Source organism: Odocoileus virginianus, chromosome 9 (assembly GCF_023699985.2).
Source record: "Odocoileus virginianus isolate 20LAN1187 ecotype Illinois chromosome 9, Ovbor_1.2, whole genome shotgun sequence".
Classification (NCBI taxonomy): Eukaryota; Metazoa; Chordata; class Mammalia; order Artiodactyla; family Cervidae; genus Odocoileus; species Odocoileus virginianus.
In genome coordinates, this window is record NC_069682.1 from 51291561 (window position 1) to 51309058 (window position 17498).

The 17498-nt window shown below is 53.3% G+C and overlaps 1 protein-coding gene and 1 pseudogene across 3 annotated transcripts in view; both read right to left on the reverse strand.

Annotated features, from left to right (window-relative positions):
• CDH4 (cadherin 4) overlaps positions 1-17498 on the reverse strand; it is a 475802-nt gene that overhangs the window by 127496 nt on the left and 330808 nt on the right. For all 3 annotated transcript variants that reach the window (XM_070472446.1, XM_020901128.2, XM_070472447.1), the window contains one exon: positions 3039-3265. In XM_070472446.1, the coding sequence (XP_070328547.1) occupies positions 3039-3265 (227 nt within the window). The remainder of the gene's footprint in view (positions 1-3038; positions 3266-17498) is intronic.
• The window catches only part of LOC110142086 (small ribosomal subunit protein uS10-like), a 40920-nt pseudogene continuing 27337 nt past the window's right edge, over positions 3916-17498 (reverse strand).

The following is a 17498-nucleotide window of genomic DNA, read 5'->3' on the forward strand; positions in this document are numbered from 1 at the left end:
GAATTCTCCAGGCGAGAATACTGGAGTGGGTTCCCATTTCCTTCTCCAGAGGATCTTCCTGACCCAGGAATAGAACCAAGGTCTCCTGCATTGCAGGCAAATTCTTTACTGACTGAGCTATAAGGGAAGCCCTGTAAGCTGCATATGGATAGATTTTGAAAAATATATTGTCAGTTTGTTTTTTTCCAAGTATAAGAGTTAATCTTTTTTTTTGAGTTAATCTATTTTTAATGATTACAATTAATAATATAATTGTAAATCTACCCCATGGGTCTTTGATTATCATCTGCTTTTCCTCTTAATTTTTAGTTATCTTATTTTGTTCTTCCAGTCATTTTCAGTTGAGTGCTAGAAATTGTATACAAAAGAAGACAGATAAAATTTGAGGTCTGGCATGATACCTTCCACTGGAAAAGATTGACATTTGCTTCTGGCAGGTGACTAAAGACACCAGCCATCTGGATCACCTTAATCCGTTTACACAGAGTGACATGCAAAGGTTGGCACTGTCTTTGTAAGGGTGCCTCAGCCAGTGTCCCACACTGACCTTCCTCCCTGTCCTCCCAGGCACCACCCTGGTGAGGACCCAGTGGCCGAGATGAGCAAAGGACTCAGAGGGCTGGGACCATGCCAGTGACAGCAATAAGATCTACTATTTTTCACCTCTTTGGGGACAATGCTCTCATAGAGTCTGCACCCTGCCTGACCTGACATCATCCCACATAATCCTCTTAACAACACTAGGGTGGGATGTAGGCAGCATTGCTGTCCCATTTTCCAGAGCAATATGCCTCAGAGAGGTTGTATGCTTGTCCCAGAATATCAGCCAGTAAGCTGGAAGAGCTTGATCCAAACAGACAATCCAGGGCAGCCAGGCTCTGTTATGATGCTGGGCTTAGCTGTGCCTAGAACGTCCCTTATTTACTCCTTTCCAGAACATCAGTTCTCCCATGCATCAAGAGGCTGCAGTCATACAGCTCAGCTTCCCCACCTGTAAGGTGGGGACAGCGACAGTGCCCACTTCTGGAGATGTTGTGAGGATCGATGTGGACACACTTAGGGGAGGGTCCTAGAAAGTCAGGGCAGGGCTCTTTGGGTTGGAAGATAGGAAGCAAGGAGCCCTTAGCAACGAAGGTGATGGGAAATAAACAGGGAAGGACCGCATCAGGTGGGTGGCAGGGACTGTGCCCACTGCCTACATGGTCACGTGTCACGTGCTCAGGTTGCGACCCCATAGTCACCCCATGGATGCTCTTAACCTGGGATGTGGAATCTGCAGATCAGGTGCTTCTTGCTTCTCGGCCCCGCCTGCCACGGGATTGGAGGTGCATGCATCCTGGGGATTGTCTAATTGTAGTCACCTTCTTGGAAGATCAGGGGATTAACTGCCTCAGAAATCACTTCATTAACATGCTTGACAAAAGGTGTCATTATGTTTTTAATTAGTGCCTTTTATCTGAGGCCATCCATGGGCTTTAGAGAGCCCTGCTCCTTGCCCACAAGGCACCCTCTCCGCATTGTAATTGCAATCAAGATGTAAGCCTTCCACTGCTGCCCTTGGCTCGGCCCTGGCAGGGAGGGGCCCCCATGAGGGCCATGTTGCCCACCATGGCATGGCTGGTCATGATCGCTCAGGAAGGGATGGAAAACCACATCCATCTCAGGATTTTCAACATCCTCAAGGTGAGACTCAAGGTCTGAGGGGCACCCCTGTTAGAAGTGTGTTTCAATACCTAGTTCAGGACACCCCCGAGAGCACTCAAGATGTCCTTGGCTAAGGTGTCAGCCCACCTTCCAGGATAAGGCTAGCCACCGAGTCACTGATTTTCTAACCTAAATCACCTCCTTGTGGTTTAACAATATGGCTTAAAAATAAGGCAAAAATGAAACACAGCCCCAGTTTCCAAAAGTGAGTTCCTCAGAACACCTGCCTTGAAAGATTTCCTGTAAAGAAGGCTTCTTGGTCAAATACGTTTAGGGAAACTTGCAGACTGTGTCCCACTGGGGTTTGCTGAGCACTTTAGTCGTGTGAGTTTCTAGACAAATCTATAGAAAGGCATCTGGTCCATCTGGTCTTACCCTCCACTTCCTGTGGGCCTGTCCCGAGGGAATACTGATGGATGTCGTCCCTGACGGCCTGTCCTGCTTTAACTGGTGTGCTTCTTTTCTAGCGAGCCACATGCATATCATAACATCAACGGCCACAAGGTCTCCCAAGGGTTCTCCCTCCCTACGAGTCCACCTTCATGTAGATGGATGTGCAGTGGGACCCATCACGCGGGTCCTCTGGGCTGCAATTTCTCTGCTGACCTCGCAGCCCCCAGCCTGAGGCCAACACAGCTGCTGAAACGTGGGCCAAGGTGAGCAGAGCTGGTCCCCCTCAGGCTTGGGAAGCGTAACGTGGGCATTCTGGGGGCTGAGGGGTCTGGGCCTGGAGTCCTGGGGCACACGGGGCTGAGAGATCTTTCAGGATGGGGGACGGTTGGGGGAAGGTGAATTCACCCCTCCCATCCTATCAACATAGCCACGTAGCTAAGTTAGAGGGGAAGTCATAGGGAGGGCTGGGAGCCCGGGGACATGGGCTGGTGCGTGTTTATGTGAAGTGTGCCCTCCCTCCTTCCTTTCCCCTTCCCTGACCCCCTCTGCTCCCCCTCCCCTCTCTCTGAATCAGTCTCACACCAGCTACCCTGCCTGCCTTGCACGGCCAGCCATGTGGCCTGTTTTCCTTCTCGGTCCTCTAGGCCTCAGGAGCCCCCAGGCTAGGGGGGCTACAAGCTTAGGCAGGAGAGGTGCCCAGTGAGAAATGAAGCCATGTGGCCCTTGTTCACATAGGAACTGACAATCAGGGTGGTGATGACTGTGCATCAAGCTGATGGGGTCCTGTGGGCAGCCCTGCCTGGGAAGGTGGGAGGTCAGGGGTCACCCCCAAGGCTGGTGCCACCCACTCAGGTGTCTGCCTCTGCCAACCAGGCTCCGCTCAGCCACCTGAGGAGGAAGGACATGCGCCGAGCCCCTCCCTGCGTGCAGTCATGCCTTACCTTGTGTCCGGAGTGCGTGGACGAGGTCTGGGCCACCAGCAGCCGCACGGCGGCGTCCCAGCGCTCAGCCGTCTGGTGGTCCCACGCAGTCACGGTGAAGGCCACCTGCTCGGAGGGGATGCGCAGCTCCCGGGTGGCGAAGACCGTCCCGTCGGCCCCGACCTTGAAGTCCATGCTGTTGGTCTCATAGTGCGTCCCCTTGGTCCCCAGGCAGCTGCTGAACTTGACTGCAAGAGAAAGGGGATAAGGTCAGGGTGGGTGGGGAAAGCCTGGCGGGCAGGCGCCTGCTCAGAGCTTATGTTCAGCTGCGGACCTGGGTCTCTAATGTGGTTGAGAAAGCGGTTATTTAACTGATTGCTTGACCTTCAGGTACTGAGTTTCATCTCTGTGTTTGTGTGTTTAGTTGTGTCTGACTCCGCGACCCCATGGACTGTATGTAGCCTTCCAGGCTCCTCTGTCCAGGGGATTCTCTGAGCAAGAATACTGGACTGGGATGTCATTTCCTCTTCCAGGGATCCTCCCGACCCAGGGATTGAACCTGCCTCTCTTGCCTTGTAGGTGGATTCTTTTATCACTGAGCCTCCAGGGAAGTCCAGGGGTTTTTATCTCTACCTCCTGGGAATCAGCTGAGGCCTTAGAAAAAGGAACAACAACAAAACACAAGGAGCTTGCTTCATTCTCTCTGAAGCATAGCTGTTCTCATCTCTGCAAACACATCCCCCTCTCCCCCACTTAACTACCACCTCTGGGCTCAACTGGAGTCTGAGTTGAGGGGAGAGGATTCAGTGGATTCTCTAGTGACCTTGGGTAGCTGGAGCTTTCTCATGACCTGGAAGCAGGCGTGTAAGATGGATGGTCTACTGATACCAAGCATCCATTAGGCACCTCCCGTGACTCCATCGCTGGACCACTTGTGCCCGCCTGCCCCCTCCTTGCAGGAGAAGACATAGCGGAAGCTGCCTGTTGACTGGGACCACATCACGGCCTTTTTATCCATGTACTTCTGTAGCTGCCACCTGAAGCCATGGTAAATTACGAGGCACCCACAGCCAGTGTCACATTCTGCTGATGAAAGGAACGGATAAAGTTACCTAGCATTTATAAAAATGTGGGTATCTCAGCAATTATGGTGGGAGGATTGGTTTTTTAAGCAATTTCACTGTCACAGCTTACATGATTTAATTACTATTTATTCTAGAAACTAAAAAAAGCTCCTCACTGTTAGTTCTGATAAAATGTTTCCCCCGGGTTCACCTTTTATTGTTGGCTGCCTTGAAATAATAAATAACATGAACGTTCCCTCGTTTCAAATACTTCACTCCAGACATCTCCCCAGTCACCGACACCTTCCACTTGTGGGTTTAATACAAAAATGCTCTTCAGTGTGATGGAGCCAGGCATCTCCGTGTGTGCACAGACTCCAGGGTTCACAGACAAGGTCCTAGGGTGGAAGAGGGCAACCAAGGTGACGAGTGGGTTGAGGCTCCAGGGAAACGACCCCCGGTGAGGGAATAGTCACATTGTTTCCCAAGTGACAGGAGAACACTAGACTGCTTTCACTGTACCATTGCCCAACGGTATACAAATTAAAGTCAGCAACAAACTGAGTGGATCAATCATTTCTGACGCCCAATTGTCTTTGACAAAGATAAAAATGACAATGCTGTGATTGCTGGAGATTAGCACAAAGTACAGAAATAAGCCCTTTGTTCTCTGAAAGCAAATTTCTAATATCACTAATGGGACTGGACAGCAGCGGGGAGTTTGCATTTCTTCAGGATTAAGTGACGGTGTTATATTTTTTTTAATTAGCGCAGAGCTTTGGCAGCATTTGAGGGAAGTGTGGACACAGATGTCAGAGAAAAAAATCACCTGCGTAGGCGCTGCCACAATAGGAAGGTCTGGGCACTGTCCATAGGAGCAGGGACCTTGCAGGGGTTGGACGTCCTCCATGGATGGGACACCCTCAGGACATTGAAGATGGCACTATCACATGTGGTCTACATTGATAAAGCCAGCCTCTCCACGCAGGTGCCTTTCAGACCATTTTACCCTCGGGATCTGACTAGGACCCTCCTGAGGAGACACAGGGGCTTTGGGACAACACACAGCTGGCCTCCGGCTCGGGCCACCACAGGCTGGCTGACTGGCTCCACCCACGGGCTCATTTCACCACCTTGTCTGAGACTCGGAGCCCGTGTCAGTGAGGAAGCGGGAGCTGGAACGTGTCTGTGGGAAGTTGGGGGCCGTTCCGAGTGCACGCAGAGTCGGGGAGCTGGCTTTTCAGAAGGAGGAGAGTTCAGGACAGTGCCTTCCTGGGCACTGCTGGGTGACCGTCTCTCTGTCAAAGGGAAAGATCAGGAAGGCTTGTTCTTCATGATACCAGGGGCGTTCATGGCACTTTAGCTCTGAATAAGTGAGCTCCCACCTGAAACCCTAAGAAATGTGGGTTTAGATTTCTCAACATGCAAACACTGCTCCGAAGGTTACAAACATTATATCTTGACATAAAAATGGGAAGTGAGCTTTTGGCGAGTGGGGGAGGAGGCAGACTCCCCTGAGACACATCTGGGGTCTTGGGCAGGAGCTCCTGCTTCACCCAGGAGCCCATTTGTATTTTCTTGGAGAGTTGCTCAAGGCGGTTGCCTCCTTCTTGGCGACTGGGACGCTCAGAGTTGGCGCTGTAGCCGGGGGCTAGCCGAGTGGAGGCATTTACTACCCTCAGTGTATCCTGCCCAATTTTCTCTTTTTGCTTCCTCTTCAATCCACTTCCCTCCTCTTGTTCTTTTTCATTTTGGGATCTACCTCCTGTCTGCAGGTAAAGTCCTTCTCTTTTAGGGGTCAGAATCTGCCGGGCCGTTGCACGCCCATGGACTGCTGTTGGGCCATGCTGGGTGTTGTGAACCCAGCACAAGTGTCCGAGAATGTCCTCCAGCCTCGTGGGAAGAAAACACCTGTGCAGAGTCACAGGCACCAGGGTCATGACCTCCTCCAGGCTCCACTGGAGAAACCTGCCTGGAGAGGTGACAGTGCCTCCTTCCATCCATGGCTGGGATGTGGACCCCCCGGGTGCTTGCTCCCCGCAACCCAGATCAGCCACACATCTCTGAGGCCTGCTAATTGCTTCCATTAGTTTTAAACAAACTTGACAAGAGGCAGAAGGATTCCTGAGAGAAATTAGGTCCAGTTGACGAAACATGCACAGTCACAGCCCCCACTGCCTCTGTCCCCTTGGAGGTGTGGTGGACTGTGGGAGGCCTGGTGGTCCTGCGGGGAGGACTCGGCCGCCCATCCAAGGACAGGGCCAGGGGTAGGGGGTGATGTGTGTGCCCCTGCTGGGATGCCAGGGTGTGGAGGGCCTGTGTGGGGTGTAGCTGAACTCTGCAGTCACGGCTACCCTGGCAAGCCTCCTGGGGATGCAGCTGGGACCCTGGGTCTGCAATCTGACCAGCAGCAGGTGCTCTGAGCACCAGCCTTTGGGAGCAGCAGCGAAGGGTGAACCAGGGCCAGTGCATGCGGAGGCTGGATGAACCCAGCTCATCTTACATCCTGGCATGTCACCCATCCGAGGAGATGGGGAGCAAAGGCACTGGCCAAAGTCACACAAGGTCATTCACTGCACAAACATATTCATGGGCTTGTGGTTCCTGGCTCTGGAGATCTACCTAGGAACCCTTAGAGTGAAGGCTCCGGGTGGGTGGTGACAGAAATGGCAGTGTGGATGGTGGAATCTAACAGAGAGCAGGCCAGGCTGGCGGCCCCTGGGTGGGGAGCCCTGCAGGAGGTGTGGGGTCAGCCAGCCCTTGACATTCTGACCATCTTGTATGACTAGAAGCCTAGGTCCCCTTCCCCAGCTGGCCTGGCCCCCGAGAGCCTGCCTCTCCCTTTAGACTGGATTCCATTTCCAAGCCCTGTTTATTTTGAGAACAGACAGCCACCAGCATTCACTCTGCTCCTGAAATGCAATTTGATGCTGAGAAAGCCCAGCATTTACAGCAGTAGCAGCACTATCAATGGCTATTTGAGAAGCACATACAAGATCCCAACACCCAGGAAACTGTCTATTTGGACACTATGGGAAAGGCTGAACACCAGGAAATTCAAGAAGAGCAGGATTTCATCTTCCAGGGGCCTCCCCTCCATGACCCTCACCAGGAAGCCAGGAAAATGAAGTGGAGGCTGATGGGCACCCTGGGCTGGTTGCCCTCGGGCTGGGACCAAGGGCAGGGATGCACCTGGCCAGCCATCTGTCACTGAGGCATGTTTTCCTTCATGCCGTGTACAGGTTAGTCTGTTTGTCATCCGCGTGGTGTCCCCACCAACACGCCCACTGCGGGCCCACTGAGTTATTGCTGGAATCTCTGTGGCCTCCCCCATCCCAGGGTGGTCTGCATTCTGCCCACCCCTGGAAGGGCCCTGGCCCTTGGAGAAGGCAGCTGCATACACAGAGCTCCCATGGGAAGTGCCATCCATCCATCCGTTCGTGTGGATTTACAGATGCCACAGTCAGCAAGAAGCACATCCCTGCCAGATGGAGTTCAGGGTGGGGGTGGTCATCACATGGGGTGTGGCTCCCAGGGGTTGGGGGGTGGGGGGCTCTGTGTGAAGGAAGGAGCCCGGTTTTGAGAGAGCTTGACCCAGACGCACAGCAGGGAGTGCTTTCCCAGGATGAGGACCTGGTGCCTCTGCCAAGCTCCGGGGATGAAAGGGTCCCCAGGAGGCCTGGGCTGGGGAAGGCTTCCAGGCATGCAGGACGAGCAAAGATGGGGGAAGGGTGGAATCTCAAGGACTGAGAGCCGGGGTGGTGGGAGCTGGGCTTGCCGGGTAAGCCGGGGTCAGAACAAGCACACAGGAAGGAGCTCAGCCGTCGAGGTGACCCGGCAGTAAAGAACCCCCCTGCCAATGCACGAGACCAAAGAGAAGCGGGTTCGATCCCCGGGTCAGGAAGATGCCCTGGAGGAGGGCATAGCAACCCGCTCCAGTACTCTTGCCTGGAGAACCCCATGGATAGAGGAGCCTGGGGGGCTACGGTCCGGGGGTCACAAAGAGTTGGACACGACTGAAGTGACTGAGCACACACACAGCACGCGAGGGAAGAACCCCCCACCCCCTAACTCTGGGGGTTTCTAGGAAGGTCCAGTGGCCTTTGAGGCTGAGTGGGTGTCCTGAGTGGACGTGACACCCTCTCCTGGAGCCAACATTGAGAGAGGGTCACAGCCTTTCCCAGCCATAGAAACACCCAGTGAACTGAGTTAGAGGCCCACCGCTGTGACTTCAGAGGTACGTCCTCAAAAGTTAGCTACAGTGGATCATAGTATCGCCTGTACCCATTTCACACGTGTCTGCTTGCGGGAGAACTCAAGAGCCAGGAAAAGACGGAGAAAAGGAAGAAAAAGAGTGAAGAATCCAGGAGAGGCTTCTGCAAGTAGGTGATTCACCACCCACCCAGCAAGGATGGATCACCAGGGAGATGTGCAGGGAAGCCCTCCACGGTGGGGGGTGGGGGGCAGAGATGAGACTGGCAGTGCCTGCACAACCTCAGGACTCCCAGTGCCCTTGTCCTGGGGACCCCCGAGGGAGTCTCTTGTGGGTCATCCATGGAGCATGGCTGTGTCCCTGTGGGGTCTCCCATTATCCCTCAGCGTGCTGCCTGCTGACTGGGGGTCCCCGAGAGACCGTCACCATTGCCATTGCCCATCCAGAGGGCTGGCACTGCAGCCATCGGACACAGATGCAGATAAGTGGTGGCCGGTGGCTGGGGAGTGTCTGCCAGTACGTATGGGGTCTCCTTTGGGGGACGAGAAGTGTTGGAACTAGGGAGAGGCGATGACTGCTCCACACTCAAATGTACTGAATGCCACTGGATTGTTGCTCACATTAATGGTGAAATTCATGGTGTATGAACTCACTGCGAAGCAGTTTCCAGGGCCTCCAGGCTGCTGGAAGGACTGGGAGAAGGGTCTCTTTGCTTCTTGCCCCTGGAGACCCCAGTCCCCCAGGCCCCGCATGCCCAGAGCTCTACAAAGCCTCCCTGTAAATAGCTGTGCCCTGGGAACCTAGCTCGCCTCCTCAGGGCCCCTCCCCTCCTGGCCCAAGCACAGGTCAGAGAGAGAGGAGGGTGGGATGAGGGGATACTGACTTCATTGGAAAAGTTGGGAGAAGGGGACAGCACACCTGAGCCCTGGAGGGAGGTGAAGGCTTCATGAAGGGAGCGTCCAGGCTGTCCTCCTGGAAGCCACCAGCGTTCATGAACCACGCGTCCACATTCTGGGTACCACACTCCCTGCCAAGAACCTGAGATGCCTGAGATGGCTTCCCCTTGTCGCCAGAATCTCCAAGGGGTGTCTCAAACCTCTCGGATGTCAGGACTGGAACACGCCCCAGAAGCCATCTATTCTACCCCTCATTTTATCAACAAGCAAACTGCTCTTGCTGGGAGAAGATGACATTGTGGAATGCACTCATTCACTCCAGGAATTCCACAGATCCTCCCCGAGCCTGGTGCTACATGGGCCCCGAGTTGTTACATATGCCAGCATTTCCCATCTGGGCCCCGGGTACTTTTATAACGTAGCTAACCAACACCCCAAACGCAAGGCATTTGTAATGTTTCAGCTGGTGAACATCTCACAGGTCAAAACTGCACATTCCGCAAGCTGGACTCAGCAGCATGGGGCCCTGGCTCTGGTGAGTCCAAGCTGCTCTGTGTGTGCAGCCCCATAATTGGGCCCTGGGCTAAACAGCAGAGACCCGCTTCTTTTCTTTTTCCAGGACGGTGCAAAGCCCTTTCTTAGGAGAATTTTCCCTCCCCCATGCCCATCTTGCTGCCTCATAGCAGACAGGTGCAGCCATGCTTATCCGCAGCATCTGCTGAGAATGCGCGGCACCCATGAAAGAAGGAACAGCAGCCCCCCAACCAGGAGGGTTTCATTTAACTCCCTACCCTCATCATCTTTGATTGCTCGCTCCCTGAGAGGAAGGGGGCGCTAATGTGCTGGGAATGGGCGACCCCTGATCTGTTTCTTTGTCGGCACGGGCGTCAGCGTGCTGACATTTAAGGGGGCAGCAGGCTGCATCTCCCAGAGTCTGCTGTGCTGGAGACGTGAGTCGTGGTTATGAAACCTCTAGTTTTATTATTTTTCTTGTTAGTTGAGTTGAGAAAGATCAAATGAGCCAGAGGTGATCTTGTAACTGGGCCTGTGCTGAGGAATAAATATGTTTGCCTCCCTCCACTCTCCCTCCTTCTATCCATCACTGGCTGCACCTGCTCAAGTGGCTGCCAACCCTGAGGTGTCCTGTGTGTGCAGGTGTGTCCCCAGGGGCCACCTAAGCTGTGTCATGGTCTCTCTCCTTGCGGTAAGAGGCTCAGCCTCCCAGGCCTGTTCCATCCCACCCTGCACCCCCTTTGCTTCCCTCTGCTCTGTGTACAGGAATGCTCTCTCCTGCCCAGGGATCGCCCCCCTTCAGGGCTTCCTGTCCCCCAAGATATGGGGGACCATCCTTTGTGCCCCCAAGGACACTGCCCTGCTCACGTGGCTCCAACCACTTATGTCAAGTGTGCTGGGCCCCCAGGCACGAGGCCTGCCTTCCTCACTGTGAATCCCAGCACCTGCCATGGGATTCCTCTAAAGGCTATCGGAATAAATGCACGAGTTCCATTCCCCTTAGCTTCAAAAATGGGAATCCAGGGATATACCAAGTCATGACAAGATGTGGAGGAAACGTAAACACATGTTACAGTGAAAGCAGCTGATCTGAACCGGCTGCAGACTGTGTCAGTCCAACGGCATGGCACTCTGGAAAAGGAAAGACTATGGAGACAGTGAACCATCAGGGGCTGGAATTTACCGATGGTCCAGTGGTCGAGATTCTGCCTTCCAATACAGAGAGCGTGGGTTCAGTCCCTGGCCAGGGAACTAGATCCCACATGCCACAGCTAAGAGTTCTCATGCCACAACTAATACCTAGCACAGCCAAACATATACATAAATAAAAACAAATATTTTTTAAAAAATCAGGGAGTGCCAGCGGTTGGAGGGAGAGAATGATGGAAAGAAAAAGAGCACAGAGGATTTTTCAGGTGGAGGAAATACTCTATGATACTGTAATGGTGGATACATGTCATCACACATTGGTCCAAACCCAAAGAATATACAACGTCAGGAAGGAACCCTAAGGTTGGCTGTGGGTTTTGGGTGATGGGAGGTGTCAGTGCAGGTTCATCCACTGTAACCATGTCCGGCACTAGTTGTAATTAGTGAAAGTGAAAGTGTTGTTGCTCAGTCGTGTCTGACTCTTTGTGACCCCATGGCCTGTAGCCTGCCAAAGTCTGTCCATGGAATTCCCCGGGCAACAATACTGGAGTGGGTTGCCATTTCCTTCTCCAGGGGGTCTTCCTGACCCAGGGATTGAACCCAGATCTCCCACATTGCAGGCAGATTCTTTACCTTCAGAGCCACCAGGGAAACCCCTAGTTGTAACAATGTCTTGCACTAATTGTAACAACAGGAGGTGTTAATAGCAGGGGAGACTGTAGGGAGGAGGGAGCATCTGGAACTCTACTTTCTGCTCTATTTTCCCCATGAATCTAAAACTTCTCTAAATATAAAATCTACTAAAAAATGGATATTCATTCTCCATCAGACACATCTTCTCCAGAGAAAACACTCTGTCTCAGAGATGTTAAAAATCCCATTTTAAAACAAAACACCAAAACCTCTCTGATGCCGTTTCATCTATGGCAGACCACAGGAAACCTGCCTCTCCCCCAGGTTTCTTTTATAATGAGTCTAGCGCAGTGATCCAGCTATCCCGACTTCATATCCATTTTTCTCTCCTGGAAACATCAGTGGAAGTGGTACCAAGTGTGCGCCCTGGTCTGGGTGACTGTGTTTTCCAGTGTGACCTCCACCCCAGTACTGCTTTGATGAGCTCCTGGGGTCCTAAGTGAGGATTCACACACCCTGCGAATCCGGGGATGCTGGTGGGAGAGGCAGTTTGTCTCTCCACACACTGCTCACCAGAGCTGGGACTGCATCACAAGGCTTCAGTTACAGAACAGTTCTGAGCCCACGTAGGAGGGGTACTTCTCTCGGTTGTGGGACTAATTAACAGTCCTTTGTTGAGGAAGACAGAGGTGCAGGTGTCTCAGGAGACAGAGGGCTTGGGGAGGTGGGGGAAGGCAGCGACTCCAGATCCGAGGAAGGTTGTTGACACAAACTTCTGCAGCGGCCGTCAGAACCGAGGTCTGAGCTCCTTGTTAGTAAATCCCACTGATGCCCCATCAGAATGGAGCCTGAGGCCCTTAAGTTGGGGGGGTCCTCTGACAAAAGAGACAGTCCCAACCTTGATGAAAGAGGAGGTTGGCGGTCCTTCTGCCTGCACTCACAGGGAGCCGGCAGGGGTGACGCTGGTGAATCTGGCTGCAGACCTGCCCACTGGCCTGCTGAGTGCCAGGTGTGGGAGGTGCCCAGGTCACAGCTGGAGGACAACATGATGAATGACTGACCACGCCCATGTCATTCCCACGCTTAGAGATTCGGGCTGTGAGGGATGTTCTTCCCCCAAGAGCCGGGTGTCACTGGAAGGGGGAAGGGCCCAGTGGTCCATATCTGATCTCGAGAATCTAGGAGCCTTGCTAATAGCCAGGGATGTTGGGGGGTGCTCCAGAATTGGGAGTTGACCCTAGGGGCATGGCCCTGCCCAGATTCTTTGCTCTGATAGATTCCTGGAGTCCATTTGATTCTTTGGAAAGATGGAGGTGGTTTTTGACAGTTAAGAAGAGACATCTATGGGGACTTCCTCTGGTGGTCCACTGGCTAATAATCCATGCTGTCAATGCAAGAGGCCTGGTCTGATCCCTGGTCAGGGAACTAGATATCATATGCTGCAACTATGAGTTCGAATGCCACAACTAAAAACTCCGTATATTGCAATTATGACCTGGCACAGCCAAATAAATAAAGAAAAATAAGTAACACAAAAGAAGTCTATGGCGACTTTCATGGTTGTCTGTTGGCTAACAATCCATGCTCTCAATGCATGGGAATCATAGGCATCGTTTAAGAAGCACCACTCCTCAGTTATTTCCAACGCTCCCCCGATTCTTTCCATCAGCTCCTGCCACTAACAGCTTGACATGTAAAACCACACCCAGGTGTCCATTCACAAACAGATGGTCATGACTACAGTTTAAGCCACTGCGAGAGACATAGCTACACGTGTATGGACAGTCTTGACAGTCTACAAGGGCGGTTCAGGCTTGTGGCGGTAATTCTGTGCACTATGGTAAGGCTGGCCTGGGGTAGACCTTTCCCGCCCTCCTGATGAGGATGGTCAGGAAGAGAGGATAAGGCTCGGGTGATCCTTAGACCCCAGGGAGGAGGTGGTGAGCTCTCTGTGAACAGACTCTGAGACACCCAGGGCGGTGCCCAGGGGCTCCCTGTTCCATCCCAGGCATGGGATTGTCACTGCCACTGGTGTTGCTGGCAATGAATGAATATTGCTAAGCTGCACAAGTATAAGCTAACATGTCTCTTAGGGGCCCTGGTTACAGCTAACAAAGATGATCATTGTAATAGTAAGGACTGTGGTTGCTTATAGAGGTCTCAGCACCTGCCAGGCTCTGGGCCAAACTCCACACCCAGAGCACACGGCGTCCCCGCCACTTCGGAGGGACAGTTGTCACCTGTTTTACAGGTGGGGGTGGGGAGGCAACACCCACACTTGGCCTCTGTTTAGGGAGTGTTGGGGCGGGGGTTCCTGAGAGACAATAGTGTGAGGTTGTTCCCCTGGTGGGGCTCAGGGGACAGCTGCTTGCCTGGCGGTCACCCCGTGAGCTCCTGGCCGCTCTTCTGCCTTAGTCTCCTTTGGGGGGCCACCCGGTGCCCGGTTGCACCATAGAAGCCTGTTGCTGTGAGAACAGGGTGGGTTTGTAGCACCTTCCACGGCCACCTCTGTCCTCTAGCCTCGTCTTCTGCAGGCCCGGCTTCAGTGGCCTGGGGCCAGGCTCCATCCTCACTAGGGCTCCTATCACATCTGAACTGGGTGGGGGACAAGGGCCAGGTGCTGGTGCAGACAGCAGGATCAGGGCGGGAGGGGGACAGGCCGGGGGGCAGGCCATGGGGGACCCTTTACAACACAAGGAGCAGGACCGGCTATTTTTAGAACCGTCAGCCTCTGTCATTAGCTCCCGTGCATCAGGATGAAGCTAATGAAATCATTCACAATTAAGGCGCAGGTAGAGAGGAGGTGCTTTCTGTCCCCAGGGGCCACATCCGCTCCCGCTTCCCCTTCTCGCCTCCTCCCCTCCCTATTCCCTTCTCCCCTCCCCACCTCCCTTGCCTCCCTTCCTTCACTCCCCCTAACTGTCCCTCTGCAGGTGAGGCCAACAGGAGGAAGGGGAGACCCCCGCTGGGCCCCCAGACTTGTTTATGATTTTACTCCATTTTACCGAGGGGCAGTGGAAGACTGTTTCGTGCTCCCTGTATTTTAAAAGCACTTGCAAGCATTCCCACTCCCCAGATCCATCCACTCACAGCTTCCTTCTCCTCTCAAGCTCTCAGAGACAGTTCCTACCATCCAGGGAGGACGTGCTGTTTGAACCTGGGCTGAGGATCGGGTTGACAGCTCCCGGTGACACAGGGACCTCAGTCTGGTGGGTGACTCCGGAGACTCCAGCTCAGAGAGGCGAGATCAGCCTCCTGGCCCTGGCTATCCCAGCCCCGGGATTTGGGTGCTTCCCACACGCCCAGCACCATGAAGAGAGGAGCAGATACATGCTCCGTGTCTGTCCATCTGTCTATCCTGATCTGCGTCCATTCATCTGTCCAACTGTCCATTCACGTACTGACTGTCCTGGCTCAGCCCTCACACCCTGCTCTCTGCTGGGCCCAGCCCCAACCTCTTGGGGATCCCCTCTTCTTCAAAGAGGGGAGACCCCTGGGCAGAACCAAGTAGCCTCTCAGGTGGGGCTGCACCACAGAGCAGATCTTTGGAAAAAGTGGCCACACACTGCCCTCTGAACTCTCCAGGGTGGGCCTCCCTCTGACTCACTTTGGGCTCTGAGGGTTGGGACCTGGAGACACACCCACCAGGGTCACGACTAGGAATGCTTGGTAAAGGGGGAAATCAACCCGGACATGGAGAGAAAGAGCACAATTCTTTCTGTCACCCGTCTTTCCGGAGCACCTCGTTACTTAGCCACGGACCACCCCAAGGAAGCAAAGACCTGAGACATTTGTGCTGTTTCTGGTCCTAATCCCGTGTCCACAGAGCTCAAGGAAGCAGGAGCCCATTCACAACATCACTATCCACAGAAGGCCCAGTACCACAGGTCCAGGAAGGAGAGGGGCAGGAACACGGCTTCACAATGTGGCCACCATGCTCACTGCTTCTCCCTCTTGCAATCTTCGTTAGAGGCACAGGGGCCTGGGAAGTCTGCGAGGGCCAGGGGGCTCTATAGCCTAAGATGGTTGGACCCAAGGCTGAGAGAGGTGTCTCTGCTCCCATGATTGCTGAGCAAGGAGCACCTGCTGCTGAGAAATGAGACTCACTGGCTCCTGGGTCTCCTCCTGGGAGAACCTTGCTCTGGCTCCCAGTTCTGGCCAAAGCAGGGCACATGGCAACCGCCCAGGAGTGAGCGAGCCACAGCATGCCCTGCGTTGGAAGGAAGGAGGGTGGACTCTGTCAGTAACACGTGAACAGGTACGCAGTGACCAAGTTAAGGACAGAGGCTCGGGGACAGCGTTGTTCTGTGGACCCCTCATGACAGGTGTGATTTCTTTTCTATCATAAACACAATGGCGAGTAGAAGGATAAACATCCAAAGCAAGTCTTGCATCTAAGGAAACTGTTGTAATAGATGCTTCCAAAACTGCTACTGTTTCATCTCAGCCTGGGGCATGAGTCAGATGTGCCCCTGCAAGGGCATCCTGACCTCCCTGCCTTGTTTACTCTTCCTCTCCTGTCAGTGGTGAGATTCCTGTCGTAGAATCTGTGACGCTGATACTGTTCTCACCTTGAGCAGAAAACGGGTTCAGGGAGGTTTGTCCATGCTTCTGCACCCCGTTTCTCTGATGGAGGCCACTGGACAATTGTTGCTGTTATTCCCTAGCTCAGTCATGTCTAACTCTTTGCGACCCCATGGACTGCAGCATGCCAGGCCTCCCTGTCCCTCACCATCTCCCGGAGTTCACCCAAGTTCTTGTCCACTGAATCGGTGATGCCATCCCACCATCTCATCCTCTTTTGCCCTTCTTCTCCTGACCTCAATCTTTCCCAGCATCAGGGTCTTTCCCAAGGAGTTGGCTCTTCGCATCAGGTGGCTGAAGTATTGGAGCTCCAGCTTCAGCATTGGTTCCTTCCAGTGAGTATTCAGGGTTGATTTCCCGTAGGATTGACTCATTTGATCTTGCAGCCCAAGGGACTCTCAAGAGTCTTTTCAAGCTCCACAATTCGAAACAGTGTGTTGGTCATTAAATCCCAAAGTGGAGGAGTGAGCTGTGTGCTGGGATGGGTCTTGCAGGAATATTTGCAGATTCCTGCCTACCTGAGCAGCACTGAAGGGGCTTCACCCACCGCAGGGAGAACAGCCAGTTAATGAAGTCGATTTGGAGGTGATGGATCCTGGCCCTGCCCTCAGTCCTTGCCAGGCTCTCAGTGCTCCCTCCCAGGCCCTGCCCATGGACCTTTGTGCAAATGCAGCGTTTATCCTGGGGTAATTACCCCTGGTGCAAATTTGACATGAAATCTTGATAAAGAATTGTTTTTTAACATAGTGGCAAAGAAGCTCAACCAAATGCATAAAAATTATGTGACATTTTACTTCTGAGTGTAAATTAAAATTTGCAGAAAGGTCAATGAACCAGGAATGATTTTGTTTCAGATGATTTAGACCATGAGAAACGGGAAGGCTGGAGGCAGGGGAGAGCTCCTGGTGTCATCCACACCTGCTGAGTGTCTGCCTGCAGGGGGCTGTCCTGCCGTCCAGCCCACCACCCTGGCCCAAACTCGATTTGTTCCCAGTGGGCCTCACTCCTGCCCAATGCATGTTAGAGGACTGTGAAAGAAGGTTCTGGACTTTCCTTGTAAGGCCATCTCTCAGAGAAAGGCAGCCTTTGGACTAGACTCCTCTGGCTGCCGGAAAGAGAAAGTCATGTACAGGAGGCTGCAGTTCATCTCACTGAGTCCCTACTATGTGATCAGCACCTACTATGTGATCAATACCTACTATGTGCACCGACTGTGACTGGTGCGAAAGAGGGCCATGAGCTGCCTTGCCGAGAGCTGAGGCCTTGGAGCCAGTGGCATGAGCTGTGCAGCCTTGGTGCACTTGCTAAACCTCTCTGATCTTCACACCTGAGCCAGCACAATCACCCTCAAACCACAGGGTATGAGCCTGTACCCACAGTCAGATTTATGGACTCACTGCAGCAAGGGAGATGCCATGCTGAAATAACA